This window comes from Canis lupus, chromosome 6, assembly GCF_011100685.1.
Source record: "Canis lupus familiaris isolate Mischka breed German Shepherd chromosome 6, alternate assembly UU_Cfam_GSD_1.0, whole genome shotgun sequence".
In the NCBI taxonomy this organism is placed as follows: domain Eukaryota; kingdom Metazoa; phylum Chordata; class Mammalia; order Carnivora; family Canidae; genus Canis; species Canis lupus.
The window spans coordinates 38,666,764-38,691,473 of record NC_049227.1 but is presented as its reverse complement, the minus strand read 5'-3'; the positions used below and the strand labels follow the sequence as shown (position 1 = coordinate 38,691,473).

Sequence of the window (24,710 nt, the reverse complement as noted above, 5' to 3'; positions counted from 1 at the left end):
GGCAGTGGGGGCGGGGAGCGAGCGCTAGGCTTGCGGCGGCCGCAGGGGCCGAGGTGCACGCTGTGGCCGCGGCGGCCGAGGCCCGAGGACCCGCCGCGGCTCGGTCTCCGGAGAGGGAGGGCTCCGCCGCCGCCGCCGCCCGGCCGGTGCCCGGTGAGCACGGGCCCCAGCGGGCGGGGGGTCCCGGGTCCCACGGCGTGGCCGCGGCCCCGAGGGCTGCTGAGGCCGGAGGGGATGTCACCCGGTTCGGCGTCCCGGCGCTCAGGCCGCCTCCTCGTCCTTCACCGCAGGCGCGCCTCCTTCCCGGCTCCTCCTTCGCCGCAACCCGGCCACCCCCGCAGCGGGAGCCCCAGGGTCGCCGCCCCCTCCCTGCCGCCCCAGCCCCCGCCCCCGGCGCCGCCCCGCGCCTCGTCCACCCAGCCCCGTCCCATCCGTGCGGTTCTGTAGGTCCCAGTGACCTTGCACTTTTGCCTATTAGACCCCTCCTCCCGCTTCTGGTTACGCAGTTCGCCTGTTGTGACTTTCAAACTTTTTTGCCTCAACCTACACTAACAAATATGCCCTAGGTGCATAACTTGTGCCCGCAGGTGTAGATCCTGAAAGATAAGTTCCCAGGGAGACATGACCCCAGCCTCTCACGATGCAGCCGGATCCGCTGTACCTTTGTTCTAATCCCATTCTGTTCTTTGCTTCCCAAATGACTCTCGCTAACCGACGAAATTGATTTCAGGACCTAATGGTTCTGACAACACTTTGAAACCCTTGCTTTTAACAAGCATCACACTTTCTCTGCCTTTGGGGGATGCTGAGTTCCAATAATCAGATAATCACGGGTGTCCTCCAATTCCAAAGAAAAGGTATATTTTTAAGATTTTAACGTTTCTGCTTCTCAGGGCCAGAATCACTTTGAGGACTTGATTTGAATTTTCTAATTTGATGCCATCGGGTTTATCTTGCTCTTCTTCCAAAAGCTAGTCGGACTTGGAGAAGAGAAGAGTGTGTGAGGTTGGGGCTGGATTGTGGAGTGTTGATAATGGAGAAGGAGACGATTTTTGCTGGAGAGAGAAATAATTAAAGTTCAGCTTTAGAAAGATTAAGCGGTGTCCACTGTGTAGGGAGAATTGACTGGGCTGAATGGATGCTGGATGGGAAGACCTTTGAATGGGTGGGGATGAAAGCCCTGAAGTGATGTTCAGTGAGAATGCAATGGAAGGTCACTCTGTGACCAGGTGTACAGAGAATGAGATTTGAGGACACACGAGGCCTGGTAAGGAAGGAGTAAAAATATAGCTAAGATTCTGGGGCGCTGGCTGGCCCACTGGGTAAAGCATGTGACTCTTGATGCCCAGATTGTGAGTTCCAGCCCCACGTTGGGCATAGAGATTACTTGAGGGAAAAAAAAAAAAAAAGTTAAGTTTCTGATCTGGTGATTGAAAGATTTGGGACTGGGAGGACCTGGAGCTAGAATCTTCCTTCTTGTGCCCTGTGCATCTCTCAGGAGCAGTAGTTCCCAGGGGACGTATAGCAATGTCGATCGTTGGGCTGAGGCGTGCTACTGGCATGCAGCAGGCAGAGGCCAGGGATATGCTGAACATCCTTCATTGTCCAGGAGAGCCCCCCGCCCCCAATAAAGAAGTAGCCAGCGCAAAAGGCCAATGGTGCTGGGGTTGAGAAGCCCTGCTTTAGGACAGAGATTCATAATGGCTGGTGGGAGGGTGGGTCACACCCTCAGCACCTCCCAGGAGTGCTACCCGTGTGCACACACAGAGAGCATGCATAGTTCATAGGAGAGCTATGAGTCAGTCAATGCACACCTCTGACCCCTCATAGTTCATTAGTGTGTGGGGGAGGGGGGCAGCAATTGGGGTCAGCCAGGAGCTTCTTCAAACATCAGGATCCCTGGGCCGGACAAAGAACTCTGTTCTTGTGTGATGATTTACAGTTTACAGAAGCATTTCCCGTACAGTGTCTCATTTGCCACTTTTCCTGTTTAACAGGTAAAATCAATCCAGAGAATCGATGGAATTTGCCCCAGGTGTGGCACCCAGCAAGCCAGCAGTGAGGACCTGGGTACTGGCGGATGGGGATGGTGGTTCTCCCTCTCTGTTTGTGAAGGTAATTCTGTTGATCCACCATCAGATGCTGACTGAGGCTCGGCCTTTCAGGGTCCTTGCTGATTAGGGCTTGCCTGAGAGGCACCTAGCAGTTTATATTACTGTGTGTCTCTTGGGTGTTAGGCTTACAGTGACCCCTTTGTGACCACCAGCATGACAGCAATATCAGAGCAGGCAGCTTGAGAATTGCACTCAAATTCCTTTGTGCCTCAATTCTGGGGGAGGGGAGAGAAGATAAGAGAGTGATGAAGCATAAACTGTGAGGTTTTCAAACTCTCCATTTACATCTGCCCGATTTAAAAACACTCCAGTCAATAAATCTTTAGTGAGTAAAAATTGAATATTAACAAAACAAATGCAAGGACCCAAGTGTTGACCTCAAAGCAATGACCTTTCAAAGTAAAAAATGCATTTAAATTTACCTAGTATAAATAGATATATGTATAACAAATGAAAGTTTCATAGCATAATACCCATTTTTACTGCATGCAATGCAGATTGGTATTTCATGTGTAATTTTAAAAATTTCTGAAAAAAAAATTAAAAAATTCTGACGGGAACCAGAGATTATAGGACCAATGACGCAAGCAATTAGAAAAGTATAACCTTAGATGAAAACAATGGAAATAAAGGTGTTTCATACAGATGTAAAATGAACGCATATGGAAGCTTTTACTTAACTCATTAACCAAAGAACCAGAAAGCTCAAACAAGAGAAGCCAAAGAAGATTCTAGAAGACTATAGATATTGAAATAAATGTGCACAGGGAGGCAAAATTGGCTTCTTCTGAAGTGGGAAGAATTATTTACATGTACTTACTTACATGGAGAGAGTTTATTGCCTACAGACTAGAATAATTTCGCATCATTCTCAGTCATCTGCACTGTGCAGAGTTGAACAAATAGCTCGAAGGCTAGAACCCTGTAACCTGGAAGGATGTGTTCTAGACAATGCATCGTTTTCGTTGAGGCATAAAGTTTCTTTACAGTCTCATAACCTCAATGAAAGCTACCGCTAAAAAAAAAAAAAAAAAAAAGAAAGAAAGAAAGAAAGCTACTGCTGATCATAAACTAAGACTGGTCTCATTAGATTCGGCCTGGTTGTTTACATAGGTACGGGCATGTTAATTCACCATAAAGGCCTTCTTGAGTTTGCTTTGCTGGAAGCCTTCGTAAGGAATCTCAGATGGGATTTTTAGAAGTCTGGTATTTGCTCTCCTAAGGTACGGAAGCCATGCTCGAGAAGGTCTCCACCAGATTTAGCGCTGCCTTCAGCCCAGGGCGTGATCCTGGAGACCCCGGATCGAGTCCCACGTCAGGCTCCCTGCATGGAGCCTGCTTCTCCCTCAGCCTGTGTCTCTGCCTCTCTGTCTCTCTCTCATGAATAAAGAAATAAAATCTTAAAAAAAAAGAAAACAAAAGAAAACGTAAGGAGCAAAAAGAAAGATTCACTGTTCTTACTACTTTTAACACTTTGAGATATTTCTAACTAGTTATCTAAGATTTTGCTTTTTTTTTTTTTTAAAGCCACGAGTACTGAAAAGCAGGCGGGAACTGGAGGCCTTGAGCAGAGCTTGGGGGGGGGGGGGCAGAGGGCGGTCTGAGCCCGACTGGGGTTTGTATCTTGGGAAAACCTTAGCTTCCAAAAGATAGCATTTGCAGACCTTGTTAACCGCGTCTGCCATCTAACTGGTAAGTCCTGTAAATGCAAGCATTTTTGGAAACCTTTAGTTATTTCTGCCGTGTGGGAGAGCTCCCGAATTCTTGATTCGGAAGCGTCTGTGTCTGTGTCCGGCAGGTCATTTCCCCCCACGATCAGCGTGAGGAGCGACATCGCCACCTCGTGTCCTCCTGGAGCGCTGCTTCTGCGGTCGGCGGGCGTGCCCGCTCTGGGCCTCTGTCACCTGGGGGTGCGATCCCTCCCGACCGCCCCTCCCCCCCCCCCCCCCCCGTCTGCTCGGTGAAGTGGGGGTGAAATAGCAGACACCGCGGTGAGCGCAGGGTGCACCGCAGAAAACACGAAGTACGCCGAGGGCTCTAACCCAAGAGTGGAAAGAGCTGTGCCTCTGAGCGGCAGGATCAGGGGCAAGTTGTAGTAAAAGGTTAACATTTAAAATATATTTTTAGGGGGATCCCTGGGTGGCTCAGCGGTTTAGCGCCTGCATTCAGCCCAGGATGTGATCCTGGAGACCCGGGATCGAGTCCCATGTCGGGCTCCCTGCATGGAGCCTGCTTCTCCCTCTGCCTGCGTCTCTGCCTCTCTCTCTGTGTGTCTCTCATGAATAAATAAATAAAATATTTATTTTTTTATTTTTTTTAAATGCACATGCCTTTATTTATTTATGATAGTCACACACAGAGACAGGCAGAGACACAGGCAGAGGGAGAAGCAGGCTCCATGCACCGGGAGCCCGACGTGGGATTCGATCCCGGGTCTCCAGGATCACATCCTGGGCCAAAGGCAGGTGCCAAACTGCTGCGCCACCCAGGGATCCCTAAATAAAATATTTAAAAAATAAAATATATTTTTATAGGGACGCCTGGGGGTCTCAGTGGTTAAGCGTCTGCCTTCGCTTCAGGGCGTGACCCCGGGTCTGGGGAAGAGTCCCACGTCAGGCTCCCTGGAGGGAGCCTGCTTCTCCCTCTGCCTCTCTCTCTCTCTCTCTCATGAATAAATATTTTTAAAATATTTTTATGTAGTTTTTACAATATAATAGCAACTTACACAATATCCTCATATGTAATCATGCCACTCCTCTTCTATGATGCGGAAGCCAAGGGCAGTAGCAAAAGGCTTGCTTGCGGTGTAGAAAACTGGTTTTTGGTGGAGGGTGCAATTCTTGATCTCAGGGTTGTAAGTTTGAGCCCCACACTGGGTGTAGAGATTACTTTATTTATTTTTTAAGATTTTATTTATTCATGAGAGACAAAGAAAGAGAGGCAAAGACATAGGCAGAGGGAGAAGCAGGCTCCCTGCAAGGAGCCTGATGTGGGACTCGACCCTAGGATCACACCCAGAGATGAAGGCAGACGCTCAACTGCTGAGCCACCCAGGCGTCCCAGAGATTACTTTAAAAGCATTTAAAATCTTAAAACAAAACAAAACAAAACAAAAAACAACTATTTTTCATCCAAGTGACCCTGCGGACCTGAGTCCCCATGAGGATTTTTTTCCCTAAGTTTTATTGAGATATGATTTACATACCATACAACTCCCCTATCAAGTGTAGACTTCAGTGCTTCCAGTGTATTCACAGTCCTACAATTACAACCATTACCACAAACAGTTTTACATTTTCATTACCCCAAAAGAAGCCCCACACCCCTTAGCATCAACACTTCCTAATCTTCCCTTCCCCAGTCCTATGCAACCTCTCATCTACTTTCCATCTCCGTGGATTTGCACGTTCTGAACATGTCATATAAATGGAGTCATATGTATGGTATCTTTTGTGTCTGGCTTTTTTTTTTTTTTTTTTTTTTTAATTCATTTGAGAAAGAAAGAGCAGAAGCAGGGGAGGAGCAGAGAGGGAGAAGCAGACTTCCTGCTGAGCCAGGAGCCCAAAATGGGGCTGGATCCCAGGTCCCAGGGATTAGCTGAGCAGAAGGCAAACACTTAACCATCTGAGCCACTCAGGCACTCCTGTGCCAGGCTTCTTTCCCTGAGCATGATGTTCTCAAGGTTCATCCACATTGTAGCACGTGCCAGAACTTGATTTCTTGCTATGGCCGAATAATATTCCATTGCACGGGTAGACCACGCACAGGCCAGAGCAGATGGTTCAGAGGGGTGATGTGTGGACTGATCCTCATGGTGGCTGAAGAAGAGAGTGGTGTCCGCAGAGCTGGCGGGCAGACCCGGACAGCCAGGGTAAGAAGGAAGGGGTGTGGGCTGTTCTTGCAAAGTCAAACTGTTGAGGGAAGGAGGGGCTTTTGTTAGGTGTTTGAGGACACAGGAGCCTGAAGAACCTTGGTGGTCCCAATGCAAAGAACTACGGGAGGCAGAGAGGTTTGGTGACCAAAGACAGCAGGATACAGACGGTGGTGAAAGGGCCCCAAGGCAGGGGTGGAGGCTGTGTCAGGGGATCTGGGTGGATATCCTTTTATTTCCAAATCAGGATAAAATATGTATGCGCTTCATCCAGATAGTGAAGAGTGGTAAGAGCTTATGAAGAGATCCACCCTCAAGGAGTAAACTGTGAAACAGATAAAATTGTAACAGTCTGAATCATGGAGATGTAACTTTAGTTTGAAATCTGCCTTTTTTGAAGAACCTCATTCACCCATGGTGTTCGGTAAATGGAACATTACTACATGTAGTTTGTTACAGGTGTGTGCGTGTGTGTGTGTGTGTGTGTGTGAGAGTTAAAATACATATCGCAGAAATTTACAACTTGAATCATTCTAAGTGCACAGCTCGCTGGCATGAGGCACCCCACACGGGTGTGCCACCATCACCACCATCCTCTGCCAGAACCTCATCATCATCCCAAATTGAAACTCCACACCCACTGAACAGCTCCCCGCCCCACCCCCACCCTGCAACCACCACCTGACTCTGCCTCTGTGAATTTAACAAGCATAGCGACATCACATAAGTGGAATCATAGAGCATTTATTTGTGTGTGTGTGTGTGTGTGTGTGTGTGTGTTTTGTGACTGGCTTATTTTACGTTTTGCATTACAGACTTTTTAAATACATAATTCTCATTGCTATCCTTTGTGCTTACTATTTTTATTCTCACTGAATTATCAGCCCTTTAAACATGATCAACTGAGGGATTTAACATTTGTGTAGCATGGCACATGAAGTTCAAAGGCACTTTGGTGTGTGTTTCACAATCTTTAGTATTCCATCCATCAAAAAGCCAAAACCCACCAAGTTCACCCAAGAATATCAGTTACTGCTGAGTAATAAATGACCCTGGTATCACTGGCTTAAAATAACAGTCTGAAAATAAATAAAAAACTTAAAAAAAATAAAATAAAAAATTAAAATAACAGTCTGTCACCGATCAGTGTTCTCGAAGATGGGTAGGCCATTCCTCTGGCCACCACGCAGGATCGGCGCCGGCCGGCTTGGTTTCTTCTGGCCCCTTCATGCAGCTACCCTCAGCTGGGGGGCCTGCGGGACTGAACGGTGCAGGATGATTTTCCTTGGTGCCTGGCAGTGCCTCCGTCCCTGCGTGTGGCCTCTCCCACAGCTTCCTAGCTGGGCAGTCTCAGGGCCGGGTGCCTGAGGGGGAGGACTTCCAAACCCCCACAGCCTGCTTCTGCCACACTCAGCAAGTCACCCGGGAGCGACCCATCTGGGCTGGAGCCAGTCCAGATTCAAGACCACATTGCAAAGGGGCCTGTGTACTTTATGGGAGGATTTGTGGTCACGGGACAATCTGCATCCCAGGGCCCTTTAATAGGTGAGAATGGTAACGGTCAGTCCAATCCACGTTCTAGGTCACCGCTGGACACACGCTTTTCTGCAGGTGGGGGTTGGCCATAGCTCGTTTGTCGCGCTGGAACTCCTTCCATTCTTTGAGGTGCGTGGATCCTAGAAGCCTTTTAAGCACAGCTTGTAGTTGAGACTCCACGGTCTCCTGACTCGAGGTACCCATGACTCAGGCCCGGTTCCCTGGGAGTGTGGGGGCTCTTGGTCCCGCCAACGCCCTCCGCGCCGAGGAGGCCGAACCCGATGGCGTGTCGGAGTCCCCGCAGCGTCCCCCACCCCCCGGCGCCCCGCGGGGTGGGCCCAGGCCTGGAGGAGTGCGCGCTGTGTGGACAGCAGCGCCTCGGCCTCGCTCCGGCCGGCCCGACGTGTCCGAGGCCTCCTGCGGGAGGGAGGGAGGCGCCCGCCCGGCCGGAGGCCGCGGGGACCCCAGAGGGCGTCTGCAGGACTGGACAGTGCAGGGGACCTGGAAGTGGGGACCCCGGCACGCGAGCAAGGGGCGGGCTCCCGGCGGAGCGATGGGCGCCGCGGCCAATCCGCGGGGGCAGGGCGGGCCGGGGGCGGGGCCTCCCGCCCGAGCGGCTCTGCGGCGCGGCCTCTGGCTGGGGGGCAGACGCGCAGGGCCCGCGGGGGCAGCGGGGCTTGGCTCGTCCAGGGCTTGATGCGGGAGGGCAGGCCAGCCGGGACTCCCCATCAGCTGTCCCGTTACGGGAAGATTTCCTGGAGTCTCGGCACCCCGACCCCTGGGGATGGGCCAGACGCCTGGGATGGGCAGGCGTGGACTGCTGGGGGGGGGGGGGCGGCGGGGATGAGGCACCCCTCGGCGTGGCTGTGTCTTGGCAGGGACGCTGCAGCCCTGCCCTTAGGCTGACCAGACTTTGGGGAGCTGAATGTGGGCTCCAACCAGGGAACTTCGGTGCAGGAGTAGGGGATTAGAGGGCATTGGAGTAGCAGAACTTGGAAATGAGGGTGACCCCTCACAAAGGGAGAGCTGAAATGTGAGGGAGGCCCCAGTCTTCCTCTGGGCTCTTGAGGAGAGCTGGGAGAGACCCAGCCACTCACCCACCACCCAGTTCCGCAAGAAAGCAAAAAAGTTCACCCCACACCCCAGGGCCTGTCTCCAGGCTAGCTCTACCCGCATAATAACGTCCCGCTTGCTTCTCCAGGCCAGAAGCCACGGAGCCCTGAGTGACTGTGGAGTCTCTGGACACCTCTGCGGCCCTGTTGCCTCCCAGCTGAGGCAGCGCCAGCACTGGCTCACACACAAGGTCACTGCCCTCCCGGGGCCCCGGCACCTCCCGAGTGCTGGGTGGTCCAGGGCCTCTGGCCCGGGATGGGGGACAGGTCTCGTTGTGAGGCCAGAGAGTGCCACCTCCTGGAGCCACGCTTCCCCTTCGTGGTGTGCAGTGTGCCAGCGGGTGCCCGGCTCAGTGTGCCTGTGACACAGTGTCAGGATGAAGGCCACCGGGCCTTCTGGGGGGGTCCGTGGCTGAGCTAATGTCTGGTGCTCTTGTCTGATGCTTGGTGCCCGGGAAGGTCAGCTACTGTCATCCTGGACGAGGCACACCAGGTACCGTGAGGGGACGGGCTCTGGATCCCCCTCGGCCAGCCACCCAGCTCTGCGCTTCAGGGCTGTTGGCCATCCTGGTGTGCCTCGGTGTCCTCATCTGTACATTGGGTCACCAGGAATGATCGGCTTTTGTAACACGGGGCTAGGTTAAATGGGAAAACCCATGAAGACACATCCCACCATGCACAGCTCCAGCATTCCCGGGCCTCTCTCTCTCTCTCTTTTTTTTTTTTTAATTAAGTTATATAAGTTCTTTTTTAAAGATTTTTAATTTATTTATTCATGAGAGACAGAGAGAGAGAGAGAGGCAGAGACACAGGCAGAGGGAGAAGCAGGCTCCATGCAGGGAGCCAGATGTGGGACTCAATCCTGGGTCTCCAGGATCATGCCCTGGGCGGAAGGCAGGCGCTAAACCGCTGAGCCACCAGGGCTGCCCCCGGGCCTCTCTTTGTAGAAGCTCAGGGTTCCCCCTGCCTCCGTCCTGCAGCCCCTGGATAGCCCTGCAGGCAGCACATCTTACAGACAGGAAGGTGCAGGGTGGGTGGGGAGGTAACCGAGCCAGGGCTGCGGGAGATGGGGGCAGCCCCACAGAAGCCCGACCCCCCGGGGTGCTCCCACTCCGTGCTGTCAGGCCCAGGCCCTGAGGCAGCCGCATCTGCCTCGACCTCCACCCACATCCATTTTCCTGAGCACCAGGCCCAAAGGTGCCTCCACTGATGGATTTTGCTTCCCTCCTTAGGACAGAGCTCCTGGACTGCCAGGTTCCCCACCAGGGAGGAGGAGGAGGAGGAAGAGAAATCCCTCTGCCAGGGCCTGAGCGTGGCCTGCGGGACAGGCCATCGTCCCAGAATGCCCCTGCCAGAGTCCAGTGAGCAGAAGGGCGAGAGTGTGAAGGCTGGCCAGGAGCCGTCCCCGGAGTCCCCTGAACCAGGCACAGATGTCGTCCCCGCAGCCCCCACGAAGCCTGAAGAGTTCTCCAAACTGGTCCTGCTGACAGTCTCCACAGAGAACGTGGATGGGGTGGACTCCCAGCCTGAAGGAGGACACTGTGTCGTGTCCCTGGAGATGTCTGGCCCTGACACCCTGGCCAGGATGCCCCAGATCCTGCAAGTGGAGGAGCAAGTGGGGGCAGTCCAGCCAACCCTCCAGGCCCCTGAGCAGTATCGCAGCAAGCCAGACACAGGTGAGTTCTAGGCTGCTGCTCCTGGCCCAGCCCTCTTTGTGGCCTCACATGCTCAGACAGAGGTTCTGTGCACCCCCTTTCTAGGGGGACGGCCTTGGGGTCCCATCCCTGACCTGAGCTAACCACAGGACACCATCTTAGGCTGGTGTGATGATCTCAGGATATCACCCCTGGGCATCCGCCCTCACTCCCATCCATGCCCTGGACCTGAAGCCTTGCTCCATCCCAGCTCACCCCACCCTCTCTTGCCCTCAGCAGCCCCCAAGCCCCTGGAGTTCCTGAGGACCCCTTTCGGGGGCCGCCTCCTGGTGCTCGAGTGCTTCCTATACAAGCAGGAGAAGGCCGTGGGGGACAAGGTGTACTGGAAGTGCCGTGAGCACTGTGAGCTGGGCTGCCGGGGCCGGGCCATCACCCGAGGCCCCCGGGCCACAGTGATGCGGGGCCATTGCCACCCACCTGATGAGGAAGGCCTGGAGGCCCGGCGCCGGAGACAGAAGCTGCCTAGCCCATCCCTGCCTGAAGGCTTGGGGGGCCCAGAGGGTCCCGGAGGAGGCCGAGTGGAAGAGCCGCTAGAGGGGGTGGGCCCGTGGCTGTGCCCTGAGGAGCCAGAGCCTGCCCCCACATTGGTGCTGAGCAAGCCTGCTGCAGAGGAGGATGAGGGGCTACGAGCCCTGTCGCTGCTGAGCTTGCCCCCCAAGAAACGCCCGACACTGGGGATCGGTAAGTGCCCCACGCGTGGGCTCCACTCTGGGGCCAATGAGTACCCATGGGCCTTTTCCTGTGCCCAGGTGGAAATGTGGGGTCCCACATGGTTTTCTAACGTGCTCAAAGTCAAGATATCATATTTAAAAGATATAAATATATCTTAAGCCCATGGGATAGAACCAGGGGCCCCAAGTCCTTTTGGAACTTTCTGATTTAGCATGATCTTGTGTGAGGTCCAGAAACCTGAGTTTTAACAGGCCCAGGTAGTCCTAGTAACCCATGAGGTTCGGGAAGGTCAGCCTAGGGGAGAGCTTTGGGCCAGGGCCAAGTCACAGCCCAGCCCCACCTGGTGTCAGAACATGTGCTGAACCTCTGGGGTGTCGGGAGCTTTGTCAGGGATGGCTCAGATGCCAGAGAGATTAGATGTGTGATGCACGGGAAGCGCTCAGCGCCAGTCCCGTGATGGTGGCGCTGAGTGCCTGGAAGCCGCAGGCTTCTTGGAGGCTTTTATTACCAGCAAGTGGGAGGTGGGCTCAGTCCCAAGCGCTGGCTCCCTCCTGACCCAGATTCGAGGGTTTAAGGACTTAGGGCAGCTGCTGTGCTGGGTACTGGATGGAGAGGGGGAGGGAAACACTTGTTTTTCACTGCGTGTCTCTTGCCACCATTTGTATTTTATGGCGTGTCCATGTGTTATTCAAAAATAGATAAAAGTTTCAAACAAACCCTAAAAAAAGAATGACCAGAGTGACTGAACACATAGGCTGTGAAGTCAAAGCCAGCTTGTCCTTCCCGGGTGCATGAGCTTGGATGTGATGTTTACCCACTGAGAGCTGTGGCCTCGCCCACTGACCTCCAGGAGAGGAACTGCACCTCCTGCCTGGGTCAGTGGGTGGGGGTCAGTGGGAATGCACAGGGGCCCATGCACGCCCCGCTTGGGGGAAGCTACAGGAAATGTCCCCATAGAGGGGAAGCACGCTGCCCACCCCCTGCCTCCCCGGCCTCCTATCCTATCGGCCTGCCTGCCGTGACTGCCCTAGATTCCTCCTCCAGGAGAACTCCGGCCCCCCCTGGAATTCCTAAGGACATGCTATGGGGGCAGCTTCCTGGTGCACCAGTCCTTCCTCTACAAGCGGGAGAAGGCCGTGGGGGACAAGGTGTACTGGACATGCCGGGACCACGCACTGCACAGCTGCCGCAGCCGGGCCATCACCCAGGGCCAGCGGGTAACCGTGATGCGGGGCCACTGCCACCCGCCCGACATGGAGGGCCTAGAGGCCCGGCGGCAGCAGGAGAAGGCCATGGAGACGCTGCAGGCCAGGCCTGGTGGGCCTGGGGGCCAGGCGGACCAGCTGCCTCAAGGCGTGGACAGCCTGCTCTGCCGCAGGGGGCCCGGGACCCTGAATCTCAGCAGAACCCGGCCTAGAAAGCGCCCAAAAGTCCTCCCAGCCCAGCCCCCAGCCCTGCCAGGATCCCCCGCTGAGGACCAGGACAAGGACCTGGGTGAGTCCTTCACCTGCCGGCCCAGAGCCGGCCCAGGGAGGTAGGAGGGGGCCCAAGACCTGGAATTCCCACTTCCCTCCCCACCCACCTCTCCCGTTTCTCCCCAGGAGGCCCTGAGTTCTTGAGGACCCCCCTGGGGGGCAGCTTCCTGGTGTACGAGTCCTTCCTGTACAGGCGGGAGAAGGCGGCGGGGGAGAAGGTGTACTGGACGTGCCGGGACCAGGCCCGCATGGGCTGCCGCAGCCGGGCCATCACCCAGGGCCAGCGGGTGACGGTGATGCGGGGCCACTGCCACCCGCCTGACCTGGGGGGGCTGGAGGCCCTGAGGCAGCAGGAGAAGCACCCGGGGGCAGCTCAGCGGGGGAGCCCAGGTAGGACTTCAGGTGGGCCTCGGGGCCAGCAGGGAACCCGGGTGGCCAGCCTCACCCTCTGACCCCCGCGGCCCCCAGCAAGCATCCTCCGTCCTCACGGGGGCGCTGTGGTTGCCGCCCTCCTCGTGCTCTGCCTCCCTGCCCCCGGCCCCCCTCGGCAGCAGGGTTTCCGGAGGAAGCTCATCACAGGCTGCCCGCATGCCCCGTGTGAATGGGTGACACAGGGCCCGCAACCGGCACATCCTGCAGGAGGGGACATTCCCTCCCTCCTCCAGCCCTGCTCCCTCAACGGCATCGTCTGTAAGGGACCCATGACAACAGTCGGAGCCCTGCTCTCTTCATCTTTGTCCACCTGGCGTTTTGTCTCTCTGGTCAATATTCCTGTGTTCATCTTGCCAAGAAGAGCGCTTTGGAGTGTTCCCTGCCCGCCCAGCAGGCCTGCCCTGGATGCCACTTGTGGAAAGACTGTGTCCTCCCCCTGGCGCTCGCCCCTGTGCTCTGATGTCCTCACTGGCTTCCCACCCAGGCTGCTTTGCCAAGTTGCCCACCCACCCCCCCCCCAACTCTGCCCATCCTTCGGGGGCCCCTGTCCCTTAGGTTCCCAAGTCAGTGGAGTCACCTTTACAGTCTTCTTGGCCACAAAGTTCTCTCAAACTCCAGCATTCTGGTCTTACTCCCTCTGACTCTCTTTTTTTAATTCCATTTCCGTGTGACTGCGTCCGCGGGGTGCAGGCTCCAAGGCTTGTGGCAGCACCGGCCCCGTCCTCACCCCGACTCCTACCCCAGATACCATCTGCTCACGGGGCGTCCACTGCCCTGATTCCAAACCGCCTCTGTCAGCTGGCCTGTTGACCTGGGGGCGGGGGGGTCCCTGCGGAGCTTTGTTCGGGGCGGCACACGGGCCCGCACGGCTCCGGTCCTTCTCATGAGGCCGTTGCTCAGCCGTCCAGCGTCCAGTAGCTGCTTAGTCTGTGGGCCTCACGCACGGGGTGGCCGGGCCAGGGGCAGCTCCAGCTTTGGCTCCAGTCCTCCCAGGACCCCCTTGGCTGTGCCCCGCCGCCGGGCCCCTCTTTCTCTTGCCCGGTTTACTCCCTTGTCCTGCGGAGGCCCTGGGGCCACCCTAGGGGACCACGTGCATCCGAGGATGCCTGATGGAGAGTGGCTGTCGTGAGTCCTTTTCTGGGGTTGTTTGGTCCCCATGTCGAACCGACCAAAGCTTTCAGAGGACGGGTCCTAGGCCTGTGCTGCTTCTTTGTTGAAGTTTTGGGGTCACGTCTCCATCGCTGGGACACCTGGCTGGGCTGAGGGCCTTTGAGGCAGGAATCGCAAGTCGTGCACTCTTTCTCCCGTTCCCGGGCACTTTCTGCTCCTTGCTCGCTTCTCTCCGTTTCTCCTGTTGGCCAGACGTCCGTCCTCCCGGCGTGCCTGCCCTGGACAGCTCCTCCATTTTGCCTTCCGGTCTTTCCATGTAACATCTAAGTTTCTGCTGTTGTATTTGGACATCTCTGCACTCACTCCGTCATCCTGTCTAGCCTGTGGCGGTGGCCGTGTCGCCCCCTCACCCCCTGTGCCGTGGCTTGGTGCATTTGCTTTGGCCTCTGCCCTCGGGGTGGAGCTTCTCTCGTGTCTGGTGACCCTTCCTGGCTGCTCCTGTTCAAGGCCAGGCTCACAAGCTCTGTATGGGGTGCTGAGCAGGGGCCTGCAGTCAGGTGGCTGCGAGTGTGAGTGGTGACTGTGGCCTGAGACCCCTGACTTTGGCTCTATGGGTCTGCGGGTAGGCCAGTACCCAGCCTTCCGCTGGGTGTCTCACCCAATGCCAGCCTTCTCGGAGCCGGCAGACACGATGGGCAGGAAGTGCCAGCTTTGGGGACACAGGCACCTGCTGCCCCTTCCCCTGGGCGCGGCCCCCTGGGCTCTTTGCTCTCCCCACAAATAGCCCCATCCTGTCCCTGTGGGTGGAGGCCTGCCCTGGATGCCACTTGTGGAAAGACTATGTCCTCCCCCTGGCGCTCGCCCCTGGGCTCTGATGTCTTCACTGGCTTCCCACCCAGGCTGCTTTGCCAAGTTGCCCACCCCCCCCCCCACAACTCTGAAATTCTGGGGGCTTCTCCGCTCCAAGTCCCCGGCCTGGAGTGCTGTGCTCTTGTCACTCTTCACTGCCTGTTGTCATGGGCTGCAGAGGGAGCGAAGACAAGCCCTGCGGTCACATACTCAGTTCCTCCGCCTGCGTCTCCAGGACGTACTCGTCCCCAGTGGCTTCTGCAGCCCCGATAGACTCCCCAGTCTGTCACCTGCTCCTCTGTGGTCCCCGTGCCTGGGAGGATGTTTTCAGGGTGGAAGGCACAGCCGCCTTCTGGGTCCTCACCCTCCACTGGCCCTGCCACTCCTTGCCTCCTCCCAGCATCTCGGGTCACACCCCCGCTCAGCTTGGGGACCTCATGCTGCCGTAGCCTCTTGCTGCAATGCACACCTTCACCCCGGCCCCCATCTCTCTCCTGGACCCAGAGGGCCCGTGCATATTCCTCCAACTATGCCAGGACCGAACAGACCTGCATGAGCACCCCCACCCATCGCAGGAACCTAGAAGTCAGCGGTCATAGCAAGGCCACCACCTCCCTGCAGGCCCCACAAGGAGGGAGACAGATTCCCACCTTCAGGGGCTTTCGCCTCACCAGGCTCCCGCCTCCCTTCACTCCTAGGCTTGAGAAGGGAGCCCCCTGGGACCTGAGGCTAGGCTGGGTTTGGGAAGTGGGGGCCCTGCACCCTGGAGTCCAGAGCCATGTCCTCTCCCTGGGAGGACATACTGGGATGGGGCGGTGGGGCTCACCCCAGGGGCCATGCTGTTCCTGCTTTGACATGGGGGCCCGCATCACCTCACTGCCCAACTCCAAGACCTAGCTCCCAGCTCTCCCTCCCCACCCACCTCTCCTGTTTCTCCCCAGGAGGCCCTGAGTTCCTGAGGACCCCCCTCGGGGGCAGCTTCCTGGTATATGAGTCCTTCCTGTACAGGCGGGAGAAGGCAGCGGGGGAGAAGGTGTACTGGACGTGCCGGGACCAGGCCCGCATGGGCTGCCGCAGCCGGGCCATCACCCAGGGCCAGCGGGTGATGGTGATGCGCAGGCACTGCCACCCGCCCGACCTGGGGGGGCTGGAGGCCCTGAGGCAGCGGGAGCAGATCCCCAGCCCGGCCCAGAGGGAAGGCTCAGGTGCGAGTAAGAGGGTGTGGAGGGGGTCAGGTGCTCCGGTCTCCCCGCTGAGACATTCTATCCACAGCCCATGCTTGGTGGCCTCGGGCACCCATGCACATTGTTCTATCTGCCCCCCCGTGTGAGCTCCCTAAGGGCAGGGTTGCACGTGGGCTCCACAGTTATGCCCGCTGCTGGTGTGGGATTGGCCGTCAGCAGAGAGGAGCCCACTCAGACAGCTGGAGGGCAGGGAGTGGCAGGGCATCACCTCCAGGAAGTGCTCAGCATCGTTTATGGGGCGATGCGCCTAGACTTCAGGGACCCTCTGTCTCCCCTCTCTGGGTATCTCATGTCTGTTTTCCTGCCTCCCCTGCCCCAGTTCTCTCTGGCCACCCAAACCCCAACATCGTGTGACCTTTCAATTCAGAGTGTTAAAAGCCTCAAGAGAGAGTTGATTGGTTGCCAGCTAGACAAGGGGAGGGTGGGGACGGAGCCAGGAGGCCCAGGTGCATGGCCCCAACCATGGGCCTGGCTGAATGTTCCAGCCTAGCCTCTGACCTGGGGGGCTGGCCCGGGTGTAGAATCCACTCCAGCTCAGGAGAGTCCTGCAGGAAAGCTCAGGTTTTGGGCAGTTACGGGGCCAGCCTCCCGGGCTGCACCAAAGCCCTGAGGAAGACACAGCCAGCCTGTGCTGGAGGGTGTCAGGGCCCTGGGCCCCGCAGCACGGGCTGGTGGAGAGGCGGCCAACAGAGTGGGTCCTGCGGGGGGATTGCAGTTCCTGGGGCAGGCTGGGGCACAAAGGAAAGAGCCTCTGAGCCTGGAGCCCGGGCTCTTACCCTGCTTCCGAGATGCCCCTTTCATGCTGCCACATTCCTTCCAGGAGCCCTCCAGCCTCTGGAGTTCCTGAGGACGTCCCTTGGGGGCAGGTTCCTGGTGTACGAGTCCTTCCTCTACAGGAAGGAGAAGGCGGCGGGGGAGAAGGTGTACTGGATGTGCCGGGACCAGGCCCGGCTGGGCTGCCGCAGCCGGGCCATCACCCAGGGCCAGCTGGTGACGGTGATGCGTAGCCACTGCCACCTGCCCGACCTGGCAGGCCTGGAGGCCCTGAGGCAGCGGGAGCGGCTCCCCAGCGTGGCCCCGCAGGAGGACCCAGGTACAGCCCGGGACAGGGGTCAGAGCTGGGAGTACAAAAGAGCCGTGGGCCTTTCGTCTCTGCCAGCCCAAGGCTCAGACCCCTCGGGATAGGCACCATCTGAGGAGCTTTGTGCCCTAGCCTTTCGACCCCAGACTCTCCTACCTCTTGTCCACTGATGCCTTCTCTGGAACCTGAAAACTAATCCTTCCCTAGATCCTTCCCATCCTCAAGACGACTTCCCTTCTAATTCAGTTCCTCTCCTGTCATTTATTCTAAGAGGTCTTGACTGGTTACAGATCAATCTCTCTTGAAAATCAGATGAAGAAACAGAGACTGCTCCAAAAAGAGCAAGCTAATATTTGTGTGTACACACATGCACACACACATGTACACATGCATGCTCACAAGGTTTTGCCAAGAATTAATTTTATTGAGCTGAAAATGAGTTTCCTTCATATAAACAGAATACAAAACTAGTCTTTAGGAACCATTTTTCTGTTTGTTTGTTTGTTTTTTTAAGATTTAATTGACTTATTTGAGATAGAGCACATGAGCGGGAAGAGGGGCAGAGGGAGAGGGAGAATCAGGCTGCCCCCTGAGCAGGGAGCCCAGCCGCATGCGAGCTTGATCCCAGGTCATGACCCAAGCCAAAGGCAGACGCTTAACCAACTGAGCCACCCAGGTGCCCTGCATTTTTTTTTCAAGATTATATTTATTCCTGAGAGACACAGAGAGAGGCAGAGACACAGGCAGAGGGAGAAGCAGGCTCCCTGTGGGGAGCACGATGCGGGATGTGATCCAGGATCCCGGGATCATGCTCTAAGCCAAAGGCAGATGCTCAACCACTGGGCTACCCAGACGCCCCGGTGCCCTGCATTTTTGTGTTTCATATGAATTCGTGTGAATAATAAGGGCCATATCTTATAAAAACGAATCCAAGTTGTATAAAACAACTGAAAGAAATTTGATCTCTGCTAAAAAAAATAACTAAAAATTTTTAAAAACGAGGTTTCTGGGAGAAAGCCACTGTTTGACGACAATATGAAAGAGAAGTTGTGGGACACCTGTGGCGCAGTCGAGGGCACTTGTTCAGTCCTGCTCTGCTGAATGACGGGCTGAATGCTGACCCTCAGAGTCCCAAATAGCTTCTTTCACCAGGCACGGGTAGTTTGGGGCTTCAGAAAACCAGAATTCCCAGTGACTGCCCAAATCAGAGTCATTCTACCCAGTTTTCTTTATCCTCAAGGTGAGGTCATTGTTACAAAATATGCACTTTTGGCTCTAGCAGCTTCAATATGAAAAGAATTAATGGGGCGTCCAGCTGACTCAGTCAGTGAAACACATGACTCTTCATATCCAGGTTGTGAGTTCAAGCCCCACACTGGGTGTAGAGAAGACTTAAGAAAGGAAAGGGGGGGTGGTGCCTGGGCGGCTCTGTGTGTTAAGTGTCTGACTCCTGATCTCGGCTCGGGTCTTGATATCAGGGTTGTGAATTCAGGCCCTGTGTTGGGCTCTGTGCTGGGTGTACAGCCTACATAAAAAAAAATAATAATAACAAAAAGAAAATCATAAACACAAAACAGAATTACTAATCCATGTTTTCAATTTTCTTTCCTCAGAAAAGGTGAAACTTCTGCCGGAAGTGCAGCTGTGCGTCCAGCCTGGTTCTCCAGAAAGCCAGCAGTTGTGTGGGTAATTGTGAGTTGTCTCGGGCACCACAAGTCCCCCCAACACGTAGTGGCTTATGTTGGCAAACATTTACTGTCTCTCTCAGAGTCTGTGGGCAGGAGCGGTTGGGCTGGCGGTTTTGGCGTGGGGTCTCTCATGAGGTTGGAGGAAGGACGGCAGCCAGGGCTGCGTCTCTGAAGGCCTGAGTGGGCCAGGAGCGGCCCACAGTGCCTCACTGCGCACACGCCTGTGGGCTGTGTGCCCCGCTCCTCCACCGTGACAGCTCTCTCCCCCCAAGACAGTGATCTGCGAGTGAGCAGAGCCAGGAGGAGGCCACCAGCAAGCGCAGTTGGTGGTCCCCCTAGGAGCATCTGGAGAACTCACTGGGAGACAGAACCTAGGCTGCGAAACAGGCCTCGTCTAACAGCAAGGACTGGAATCACACAAAGCTCGTTATCTGTTCAGAGTGGAATGAAACCAGAAATCAGCAACACAGAGAAAGCTGGAAACATAGACATGGGACAATCAACATCCAGAATAACTGAGACTCTGAGAAGAAATCCCGAGGCAGATGGAGACCCAGCACAGCAAGATGCACGGGGGGCAGCAGAGCAGAGCTTAAAGTATAGCTGGAAAGACTAACATGAAAAAAGAAGAAAGATCCCAAGTCCGTAACTTACGCTTACGTTAGTTAGACACTAGGATAGAGAAATGGAGCAATGCTAAAGCAAAAGGAGGGAAAAAAGAATAGAAATGAATGAGGGGTGCCTGGGTGGCTCAGTGGTTGGGCGTCTGCCTTCAGCTCAGGTCATGATCCCGGGGTCCTGGGATCCAGCCCCGTGTCAGCCTCCCTGCTCTGTGGGGAGTCAGCTTCTCCCTCTGCCTCTGCTGCTCCCCATGCTTGTGCGCACTCGCTCTCTCTCTCTTTCTCCCTCTCTCTCTTAAAAAAAAAAAAAAAGACAGAAATTAATGAAAGAGAGAAGATAAAAGGAACAGGACCAGAAGTTGGTTCTTGGAAAGGATCAACAAAATTGCCAAACCTTTAGCTCCATCATCCCCAAAACTGGTTTTTACTTTTCTATTATTTTTATTTTATTTCCCAAAAATCGGTCTGTAAAGATAGAGAAGACTCAGGGGCACCCGGTGGGCTCAGTCAGAGGGGCATGTGACTCTTGACCTCAGTGTCATGAGTTCGAGCCTCAGGTTGGGTGTAGAGATGACTAAAAAAAAATCTTTGAGTAAAATAAAATAAGATCGGGAAGACTCAAGTTATTAAAATCAAGAGTGAAAGCGGGGCATGACTGCCTACTCCACAGGAAGAGCCGCACACACAGAGGGTCGTCAGGGAATGGCACGAGCAGTAGCAGAACAGCTGCCAAGGCCAACCCAGGAAGAAATAAGAAAATGTGAGCAGACCTGTACCAGGTAGAGACTGATGGAATTGTTTGACAACTTCCCACCCAGAAAAGCCTGGCCGGATGGCAGCGACCATGGTGCCCTCTACCAAAGCTTGGCCAAGAATCAACACCGGCCCTTCATAAGCTCCCCCCACAGTAGGAAAGGAGGGGGAGCACTTTCGGGGAGAGAGGGAACATCCTCGGAGCGGTTGTGGGGGTGGGCGCCTGGTTCCACAGCCACCTGGGCAGGTGACGTGGCAGGAGGATGACTGCTCAGTGGAGCCAAGTGAGCCCAGGAGGGAGCCCCGGTGACTTGGGGCCACGGCCTGCCTGCCTGCCCCGTTCCCTGGGACACAGGCAGCCCTTTCCCCTGCAGTGGCAGGTATCAGAGAATTTGCCACGTTTTCCAAAGCCATCACGGCAATAGAGAACTTTTTGTTTCTTGGAAAAGAATCTCAGAGGCCCGGGCACGTCCCAGCACTCCCCGAGTGGGAGATGCGACTTTTCAGGAGTGTCGGTTCCCCCCAGGACAGGCTTGCAGAGAGAGCCGGGAACCCAGAGCAGCCTCCCCTCTTAAAGGAAATGGTAGGACATGTGTCCTGAGCGTGTGTGAGCACCAGCTGGTTATCTCCGGGCGGGAGGACACTTCCTCTACTGCCCACCTCTGCTGCGTTTGGATTTTTATAATGAACGTGTGTTTCTTTGTGACCAGGCTGGTGAATGGTACAAAGCTGGACAGCGGGGCCCAGTGAGGCCAGCCTCCTTCCCGACTCGAGCGGCCGAGCCTCCACGCTGCCGGCGTCAGGGATCGTCCGAGCGTACCCAGGCCCCTGGCGTTACCCTCCCAGTTAGATCCTGCTTCACAAAGACTTTCTTCCACTCGTCCGAAGCACTGGCCTTCACGTTTCTCCAAGGGCCTCATACCTGGACGGCGTCTCCGGGCAGGCAGGCAGGAGCGCCAGGAGCTGGCAGCTGCAGGTGTGCATGACGCGGGGATGGGCCCGGCCCGCGACGGTCCAAAGAAGCCTCTTGACACGGAGACGCCTCCTCCCGGCTATGCTGCCCTGAGCCGCAAACGCCCGCCTGTTTCCAGAGCCCGGGACTTTGCCCAGGACTTTCCCGTTTGCCAGGGTCCTGCCTCGGCCAGGGCGCACTGAGAGCCTCCTGCTGCTTCCAGCCAAGCGCCCCGTGAAGCTGTCGCCTCCCCAGATGTTTCTGGACGGGTGCCAGGGCGGCGTCCGCACGCCCCTCACAGTAGCAGGGCAGGCCAGAGCAGAGGCCTTGCCACACCCTCTCAGCGCCTCTTTCCTTTGCTCTCTTCCAACTGAAATTAAAGCCAGGGTCCGCGATCACCGTAGCATGTGGCGTTCCCCACAGCGGGAGTCGGTCCCGGACAGACGCTACTGGCCAGCGACGTCTGGGTCGCCCACATTTGTGTGATGCAGGACGACAGGCAGGCCCAGGGGGCGGCGAGGCCCACCCACCTCTCCCATCTGGCTGCGTAACAGAGAGCTGGCCTCGCAGACCCGAGGAGAAGCAGGCTGGTGTGGCCCAGAGCTCCAGAGGCCGCTGCTGGCTGACTGGGCCGCGGCCTCCCCACGGGGTTCCTCGCCGCCAGCCGTAGGTACAGAGAGCGCATAGCTGGCCGTGGAGCCTGCTGTCTGGCATTGGAGCAGCGATGGCTTGGGACCCCACTGTCCCTCCACGGGTAGATTTGCTGCCAATAAACCCTCTTTTATATCTCACCGTGTAGAACTGGTATGTACGCCCATGTCCCCTTTGCAAAGACAGTTGGCCGCTGTGAAGCCACACGCACTGTGTCTCCGTGCAAGGTCGGGAGTGATGGAGTTTGGCCAGGCACCCCCAGAAGAGACCCCCACGCAGGAGGCAGTACCAGGTACCTGGCCCAGATGTCAGCTGGAGCAGGAGCAGGTGGGGGTGCTCTGGAGCAGTGGCCAAGGGGTCCGCTCCAAGCACACAGGGCTGCAGCCCCAGCTGGCCATTGCCTTTGTGTCGCTGAAACACCTTGATTCTCTGCTGCTGCCCCTCACCCTGAGCCCCACCCCACTCTCAGAAACTGGGGCAAGCTGGAAATGGAATGACTACCCCAAGGACAGGGCACTTAGACCCCCAATCAGACCCTGGCTCCCCTCCCAGGCAAGTAAGTGCCCCATCAGTTGACCCAGTTGCAGCCCCATGGGGCCATAGCCTCGCAGCCTTGGCAGCGGTTGAGAGGACGGTGCAGGGACATAGCAGGTAGGAGGCAGGTGTCTGCCAGAGGACCCCTGTGCTGACGGCCCTCAGCAGTGGACGCCCCACACGGGGGCCGTTTCAAGCAATGCTCTTGGCCACACAGCATACTGCCCTGAGACAATGAGCTGCCCACGGCCGACGCCAGACACAGCCCTGTGGGAACAGATAAGACACCCAATCCCAGATCCATCTTCGTGTCACACATACGCATGCCCACGGGCAGTGGCCACACCTGGAGGAGAGTCTGTGCCTCTACCAGTTGAGTCTGCTCAGCTCCACTGTGGAAGTGGAGCCCCCCCACAGGCGTGAGGTGCTCCAGCAAGAAGTGCTGAGTCCCGACAGCTGCTGCCACCTGCAAAGCCACCTGCAGGGACACTGAGTTCCTCATTCTCAAGTCCCATGGCCCTCAGCTTGGCTGTGCTCTGGGATGCAGCACAAGGAGAGTCACAGAGAGACCTAGGCTTCTCTTCATTCCTGGACACTCGTGTTGACAGGGGCCTGCGTGCTCCTCTCTGCTCCTGCTTGGACCTCAGAGGACACACGGATGCTCTGTGGCGCTTGGACTGACGACTCCCAGATGGACAGGAATTTTGACACCGCCGTCCCCTTGGGTGCCCCACGGCTGCTCCGAGCTCCGCAGGCTTCCTCCCATAGGTCTGCTTCCTCCAGAGTCCAGAGCCCTGGAGAGGTCCCCTGCCCTGTCCCGTCACAGAGCAGAGTGCACAGGGGCAGGTGCCCAGGAAGCTGGCGCCTCAGTGGATGGATGGAGATGGATCGGCAGGGCAATGCCCGCTCCCTCCCTGCTCCTGCTCTGCTGCTACTTTCCCCCAGTAAGCCCCATTGTAGGATGTCTCCACCACCGGAGCAGGTCATTAGTGTGCCCGCCCCCTCTGCGTGATGGTGAGCAACAATTATGAAATTACGTTTCAATTATGGCATTAAAATAAAACTTCACTAGGAATAACAGAAGTATCAACAAGGAACTCAACTCTTAAAACTGGGGGGCAGTGGCCAGCTGTAGGAGCCCCGGCCCCCAGTCCCTGCCCCCAGGGGTGTTAGGTGAGCATCGCAGAAAGGCTACTCACGGCTCAGGCCCCTTGGTCCCTCGCCTCTGGCCCCCACATCCTTCCCGCAGGACCCTGGCACCCAGGAACTCCTGTGCCGACAGTCAGCGGGTGCTTCTCAGAGCTCCCCGCCTGCCCCTCCCGCCCCCTCCCAAGGTCACACCTCGGTCCTGGGCCTCCCTTCCTGGCCCAGGCCTCCCTGGAGGGCTCCCCTGCCCCCACCCGCCCCTAAAACTGGGTGGTTGGTGTGGCGGGGACTAGCCCTCCGCCCTCTCCTGCCCAGCTCCTGACCAGCAGCTTTGAGGCCTCCTAGTCTGTCCGTCTGCTGCATCAGCCTGGCCCTGTCTTCCGGAACTGGACCCGTGTGTCCACCCGCCTCCACGGCCTCAGCCCTGGTGACCCGTGGGCACGGGGTACAGCAGCAGAGGGGGACAGCCACCTGTTGTCCTCCTCGTGGTGGTTCCACCGCACGAGGAGAAACCCAGAGCTGTGCTGCGTGCCGCCCTGTCCTTAATCCACGCGCCACTCAGTCTGTGACTCAGTGGCTCTTAGTATATTCACCAGTGCTGCGTCCATCACCACCATCTAATTCCAGAATATTCATCACCCCAAAAAGAAGCCCCAGACCCATTAGGCTCACTCACTCTGCCCACTTTCCCCACGTGGTGAAGCAGAAGGGGTTTCTTTCCCTGGCGCTGAGAGGCTTTGGGGGATTCGGGTGTCAGTCCATCCAAGGTGTCTTAACAAATGCCACAGATGGAGGGACCCTTCCACAACCAATGTGCACGCCTCAGGGCTCTGAGGCTGGAGGCCTGGGATGAGGGGGCACGCCCGAGTGCGTTCTGATGAGAGCCTCCTTGCTGCGTCCTCGTTGGGGCGGGTGACTAGCTCACTCTCTGGCCGCTCATGATCCATTCTGAAGCTCCATGCTGACCTAAACACCTCCCAGGGGCTTCACGTCCTGATAGCATCACATTTGATTCGAGTTTCAACATACGAATTTCGGAGGGATACAGTCACTCCAGGGCGCCAGCTAAGGCACATACACAGTGAAGACAACCGTGTCGCTGGTCCTTGCCTGAGTAAACACCCCCAGTCCCGGCCCCAGAATCACTAGAGCCCC

At 56.5% G+C, this 24,710-nt stretch overlaps 1 protein-coding gene across 7 annotated transcripts; it reads left to right on the top strand.

Annotated features, from left to right (window-relative positions):
* FLYWCH1 (FLYWCH-type zinc finger 1) lies at positions 1-23,492 on the top strand. 7 transcript variants are annotated; one of them, XM_038540654.1, is made up of 12 exons: positions 1-153; positions 1,998-2,115; positions 7,568-7,650; positions 8,723-8,824; positions 9,866-10,309; positions 10,568-11,029; positions 12,065-12,514; positions 12,622-12,885; positions 15,828-16,091; positions 16,951-17,223; positions 18,825-18,897; positions 20,983-23,492. In XM_038540654.1, exons 5-12 carry the CDS (start codon positions 9,976-9,978, stop codon positions 21,020-21,022), a joined length of 2,160 nt encoding a protein of 719 aa, XP_038396582.1. In that variant the 5' UTR covers positions 1-153; positions 1,998-2,115; positions 7,568-7,650; positions 8,723-8,824; positions 9,866-9,975; the 3' UTR covers positions 21,023-23,492. The 7 variants fall into 7 exon arrangements, 6 of the variants coding, with proteins under 6 accessions (XP_038396582.1, XP_038396585.1, XP_038396584.1 ...); XM_038540657.1 differs by having other exon boundaries at positions 18,825-18,903; XM_038540656.1 differs by having other exon boundaries at positions 10,565-11,029; positions 18,825-18,893.
* The last annotated feature ends 1,218 nt before the right edge of the window (positions 23,493-24,710 follow it).

What these genes read in the sequence shown, in the direction of transcription:
- FLYWCH1 (XM_038540653.1), top strand. Translation starts at nt 9,976, where the DNA reads ATGCCCCTGCCAGAGTCCAGTGAGCAGAAGGGCGAGAGTGTGAAGGCT. An exon ending in GGACCAGGACAAGGACCTGG is followed by an intron (nt 12,515 to 12,621) that starts GTGAGTCCTTCA and finishes GTTTCTCCCCAG; the next exon opens with GAGGCCCTGAGTTCTTGAGG. An exon ending in AGCTCAGCGGGGGAGCCCAG is followed by an intron (nt 12,886 to 15,827) that starts GTAGGACTTCAG and finishes GTTTCTCCCCAG; the next exon opens with GAGGCCCTGAGTTCCTGAGG.